Source organism: Microtus ochrogaster, chromosome 7, assembly GCF_000317375.1.
Source record: "Microtus ochrogaster isolate Prairie Vole_2 chromosome 7, MicOch1.0, whole genome shotgun sequence".
Taxonomy (NCBI): domain Eukaryota; kingdom Metazoa; phylum Chordata; class Mammalia; order Rodentia; family Cricetidae; genus Microtus; species Microtus ochrogaster.
In genome coordinates, this window is record NC_022014.1 from 79,833,621 (window position 1) to 79,839,198 (window position 5,578).

At 49.0% G+C, this 5,578-nt stretch overlaps 1 protein-coding gene across 1 annotated transcript in view; it reads right to left on the reverse strand.

The window, feature by feature from the left end:
* Window positions 1-3,865: 3,865 nt before the first annotated feature.
* St6galnac1 (ST6 N-acetylgalactosaminide alpha-2,6-sialyltransferase 1) overlaps window positions 3,866-5,578 on the reverse strand; it is a 21,403-nt gene continuing 19,690 nt past the window's right edge. Inside the window, exons 3-8 of the mRNA XM_013347590.1 lie at window positions 5,389-5,576; window positions 5,070-5,208; window positions 4,726-4,829; window positions 4,447-4,536; window positions 4,265-4,364; window positions 3,866-4,057 (exon numbers count right to left, since the gene is read on the reverse strand). Coding sequence (XP_013203044.1) covers window positions 3,866-4,057; window positions 4,265-4,364; window positions 4,447-4,536; window positions 4,726-4,829; window positions 5,070-5,208; window positions 5,389-5,576 — 813 coding nt within the window. The remainder of the gene's footprint in view (window positions 4,058-4,264; window positions 4,365-4,446; window positions 4,537-4,725; window positions 4,830-5,069; window positions 5,209-5,388; window positions 5,577-5,578) is intronic.

A 5,578-nucleotide genomic window follows, 5' to 3' on the forward strand; every position in this document is an offset into this window, starting at 1 on the left:
TAAGTCTCTTTTAGTGTTCACATTGTTGTCTAAATTCTCTGGGATTGTGGTTTGTAGGCTGGTTTTCTTTGCTTCATGTTTAAAAACCATCTATGAGTGAGTACACGTGATAATTGTCTTTCTGTGTCTGGGTTACCTCACTCAAAATAATGTTTTCTAATTCCATCCATTTTCCTGCAAAATTCAAGCTGTCATTTTTTTCTGTTGAGTAGTATTCCATTGTGGTAAATGTACCACATTTTACTTATCCATTCTTCGGTTGAAGGGCATTTAGGTTGTTCCCAGATTCTGGTTATGACAAACAAAGCTGCTATGAACATAGTGGAGCACATGTCCTTGTGGCATGATTGAGCATCCTTTGGATAGTGTTACGAGCTGGGGGACTTCAGCTCCAGGTTCTTTGCGAGTAGTAACTATGAGGACCCTTCTCCCCAGAGAGCGATGAGTGACCAGACCAAGCAACAGAATTGTCTTTATAATGATTCTTTACTAGCAACTTCAATATCCAATGCATCAATGGGGTTACAATCTTAATAGGCATGGGGGATTGATAACGGGCAACACACAGGCAATTCAATATCACAATTATTAATCCTACTAATCCTAATACACAAAACCAATTCATAACCTTAACCTAATTTATCACTTATCTATAAAACACTTCTTAACCTTAATACAACTTATCCATTACCTATAAAACACTTCTTAAACTTAACACAACTTATCACTTATCTTTAAGATATCTCTTAACATTCCATATACTAGCATATGTATTAACACACCTATGCTCTTCTCTTAACATTTTGTGCACGCATTAAAGAGTGTCATACGACTTGGTATTCTTCAGCTTAAAAAGGGCTTTTTGAATTTCTTCAGGCTGGACGCCTGACCGCACTGAGGGCTGGACAGCGAGGCTCAACTCAGTAGTCTGAGCTCGCAAGATAAGGTTTCAAAGTCCTGGTCTCAGGCTGGTATCAGGTGCTACATCAATTCTTGACCATGTAGTCTGTGGCCTGGTCTCAGAAGGCAAAAGCCTTCTGCCTGTGCTCGGGAAGGCAGAGAGTTCTGTCTGCACTCAGGAAGGCAGAGTGTCTTGTCTGTTCTTGGGAGACAGACCTTTGATGTTTACTCTCAGGAAATGAGGCTTTGCATTCGGGATGCAAGGCTTTTAAATGTCTACTTTTGGGAGATGAAGCTCTGTACTCGGGAGACAGAGCATTAAATGTTTAGGCATTTAATTTTTGCTATTCGGAGGCAGGCTTAGAGGATCTCTCTTTCCACAAGGCTTGATGTCCAGGCCATTGTGAGCAGTGAGATAACTGCCCTGCCTTGGCCCTCTCTTTTTATGCCAGTTTGAAACTGCCTCTCGTTTGATGCTTCCGATAACCAGATATCCTAGGTTATCAGAATCGACTGGCCACGGAAGGGTGGGGGTCCCTCTCGTGTGGCAATATTACTTCATTACCAAGGTTGCTGGGTGCAGCCCCTAATCTGGCAGGGCCAGATGGGTGTGGCAGCCTTCCAGCAGGCAAATGTTCTCTTAATATTTCACCTTAGTAATTTTCCACACCACACACAAGAAAAAATGCTTTTATACTACACCAAGTTGCATTCATTCTTATTCTATAAATCTCCTGCTCTATCTACACTACAGATTTTTATTTATTTATTCATTCAGAGGAATCTGTTTCCATGCTCATTATAGACATATACCCAAAAGTGGTATTACTGGGTGTTGAGGAAGGCTGTTTTTTAATTTTCTGAGAAATCGCCACACTGACATCCAGAGAGGCTGTACCATCTTGCATTCCCACCAGCAATGCAGAAGTGTTCCCTTTTCCCCACAACCTTTCCAGCATAAGTTGTCATCAGTATTTTTGATCTTGGCCATTCTTATAGGTAGGTGTAAGATGGAATCTCAGAGTTGTTTTGATTTTCATTGCTCTGATGACTAAGGATGTTGAACATTTCCTTAAGTGTCTTTCAGCCATTTTAGATTCCTCTGTTGAGAGTTCTCTGTTTAGGTCTGTACTCCATTTTTTTTTTATTGGATTATGTGTTCTTTTAGTGACCAATTTCTGGAGTTCTTTGTATATTTTGGAGATCAGATCTCTATCTGATGTGGGGTTAGTGAGGCAGGTCCATTTATTGCATCAGGTTTATTTTTATTTTTGTTTTCTAAAGATTTATTTATTATGTACACAGTGTTCTGCCTGCATGTATACCTGCACACCAGAAGAGGGCACCAGATCTCATTGTAGATGGCTATGAACCTCATGTGGTTTCTGGGAATTGAACTCAGGATCTCTGGAAGAACAGCCAGTCCTCTGAACCTCCCAGCCATCTCTCCAGCCCCCCAAGGTTTATCTTTTTTTTAAAATTTATTTATTCATATTCTTTGTGCATACACCAGAAAAAGGAATCTGATCCCATTACAGATGGTTATGAGCCACCATGTGGTTGCTGGGATTGAACTCAGGACCTCTGGAAGAGTAGTCAAGTGCTCTAAACCTCCGAGCCATCTCTCCAGCCCCCCAAGGTTTATCTTTTTAATTGTGTGTCCACGTGTGTCCTTGTGTGGGAATGTACACGTGAGTGCAGGTGCCACAAAACACAGAAGGAGGCTGTGGATCCCCTGGAGCTGGAGTTCCGGGCAGCTGTGGCTGCCTAACTGGGTGCTGGGATCCAAAGTCAGGTCCTGGGGAAGAGCAGCGTGTGCTCTCAACAGCTGAGCTTTCTCTGTAGCCCTGGTTATTATTATTACTACTCCAACTTCGTTTCCTTCCGGTGTTGGATTGGGACCTAGACGTTGTGCCTGCTGGGCAAGCTTGCACCCCAATCCTCTCTGCTCCTCCAGAGGGGTTAACTGTACGATGTAGGTAGGCAGAGTGAAGCCACTAAATGAGCCGAAGCTAGGCCGAGTTGACCTGGGGCCGACTTGGACTTGGGACAAACTTGGGAAAAGGACTTTCCTGCACCTGTGTAGTCTTCTCTCCTCTTCAGTGAATGTGGACACCACCCCCACAGAGCTGTGGTGACAGGGCAGCAGAAGCAGCAACTGTCGCTCTGCAGACCTGAGAAGTGGCGGGAGTGGTCGCTGCAGCACCCTCTCCCAACACCACCTGCTGGTCGGAGAGCTGTCCAGAACAGGACACAGGGAAAGGGGCGACCCCGGGCAGATGCACCCTTCAGGCATCCTCCTTGGAGGCCACCTCGGGGCAATGCTGCCTGTGCTGCCCAGCCGCATCTCGGCAGCCCTCGCCGCTTGCATTGCTCTAGGCCACTTCGTCCTGCCCAGCCCTGCACCCGGTTGTACTTTGGAGCCCTGGGCTCTGCTCTGCCGAAGCGCTGCCCAGAGAAATTACTCCAAAGCAGGCCATGGGGCTCTATCCATCCCAAATCCCCCACCCCCATTCGCACTAGTCATGTGACTCCTCTTCCCTCCACAAGGGGAGGCAATGAGCGCTCTAGCGCTCCGCTGCCTCCCCCTGTAGGCTGGAGACGCTACTGCACTATCAAAGCAACTCCCAGGCTCTTTGGTACCCTACAGGGCATTATGTCTAAAAGAAGGTTTTGCTGTTGCTGAGGTGTTTGTTTGTTTTAGTGTCGTTTTAGGTCCCAGAGTCCTGAAGACAGAGTTTGAAAAGTAAGCTAACATGAAATGAACTGTTGGTGTCTATGTGTGTGCTTTGAGCTAGTAATGACTTCCCAGAGGACTCCCAACCCTTGGGCTCCTCACAGCTGTTCCTTGGGACTCTCCAAGGGCTTGGAGCCTGCTTGAGTCCTGGGAGATGGGTGGGGATATCTGAGGAACCCTGACACCCTGTCGTGTGCATGATCCAGGAGACTCCTGAAGCCGAGCTGCTCAGTTCTTCTCTTCTGGGTGCTCTGGACGCTGGTAGAGCCGGATGATGCCTTCATCATGTAGCCGCTTCCATACTGTTTTCTCTAAGTTGAAGTCATGGTTTGTGTAAAAGATCAGCCGTTTCCACGACTTATCATAGTAGTGGTCAGAGAAGCGCTCGTGGCCCTGGGTGATGAAGCCATAGGCACTCACCTGCATAGAGAATGGGGGAGGAGCTGGGACAGCTCTGGCTGTGTCCAGGGGCTTCCTTCATGGGAAGTCTGACCCTTTCTCCTGTATCCTGGTTCTGTCCCCAGGGGTCTGCATGCAGGTTCCCCGGGGACACATGCATGCTCATCCCACTCCCCATTCCCATTGGAGGTTTTCAGCCACCCCCTGAGCTGAGCTCCACAGCCTTACCTTGTCACAGAGATGAAGGGCCGTCAGCAGCAAGAGGGCACCAGTGGTGGGGCGGTATATTCTCCAGCGGGCAGTGTTTAGGGTCTTTGACCTCAGAAACCTGCTCAAAATACAGAGATCCCCCTGTCAGGAGACAGCGAGGATGAAATGGCATAGCCCCTCCGTGGGCTTTCAGCCCTCACCTGTTCTTCATGTAACGGATAAAGTCTGGGTGCAGCAATAGGTATCTGTCCATGTCCAAGGCGTCCCGGAAAGCTTCCTGGGGCCTGTGCCTGTATCAGGGAAGGATCACTCAGGACCTGTTCTCTTACCCAGCCTGTTGGGGCCAAGACAGGGTCATGGTACGAACGCTATCCCATCTCCAGGTGGCACGGAGACAGTCCCACCTGCCTAAGTCTTTTGAAGTCAGCCACTGGCTTCTCAGTCTGGCCTGGGCTTTGGGTCAGGAAGGGAAGAGGTACCTGAACCAGTGAAGTTTGGTTTTTGCCATGGTCTGGTTCAAGAATATCGCTTCTAGCCACTCATAGTCACGAGTGCCCTCCAGGAAGTGTAGGTACCTGACATCCTGAAGACCAAGGACAGCAAGTGGTTCAGCAGTTTTGGGGACCGTGGGCTGGGGGTGGCCCCGCTCTGATTCCAGACTGTCCCCTGGCTGTCCCCTGGCCTGAGTGACTGATCCCACTGCTCTTGCCCTCATATGAGCAGAGTGTAGGACGACCCAGACTTCATCCACCACAAGGTATTCATCTCTCTGTCACTCCCTCGTCAGGAGGCTGTGTGGCCACGCCCATTCCTCTCTTCTCACCTTTCCCAGAGGCACGTGCTGGAAACCCCGACTGCCCAGCATGAGGATTGACTGGACCACGGAGAAGGCAGTGAAGCCGTAGAAGGACGTCCGGGTCCCCACATCCTGTTCATAGCCTTTAATAACGGCTCCACTCAGTCTATATGGAAAGACCAAAGTGGATGGCAGGGATGGAGGGGAGGAAATTGTGGGGGTGGATGGGGCAAAAAGGTGGGGCTGGAGACACACTCCATTTTCTAAATAAAAGCATTGGGACACTTGTCTGCTTTCCCATAATAGTCCATGTCGACAGGCACGAGGCAGGAGGTGGAGAACATACCGGAACACATAGTCATGGCTGTCTATCTCCGGGCCCACGTGTGAATCGTTCAGGATGCCCCCGTTGCCCACCACGGCACAGGTGATACACCTGGAGCTCCCCGAGGGGAGGCTGGCCAGGAGCAGCTGCTGCTGGGGTACCGGAGGGAAGCGGGTCACCACCTTCTGGACCACTGGAACAGAGCAGGGCT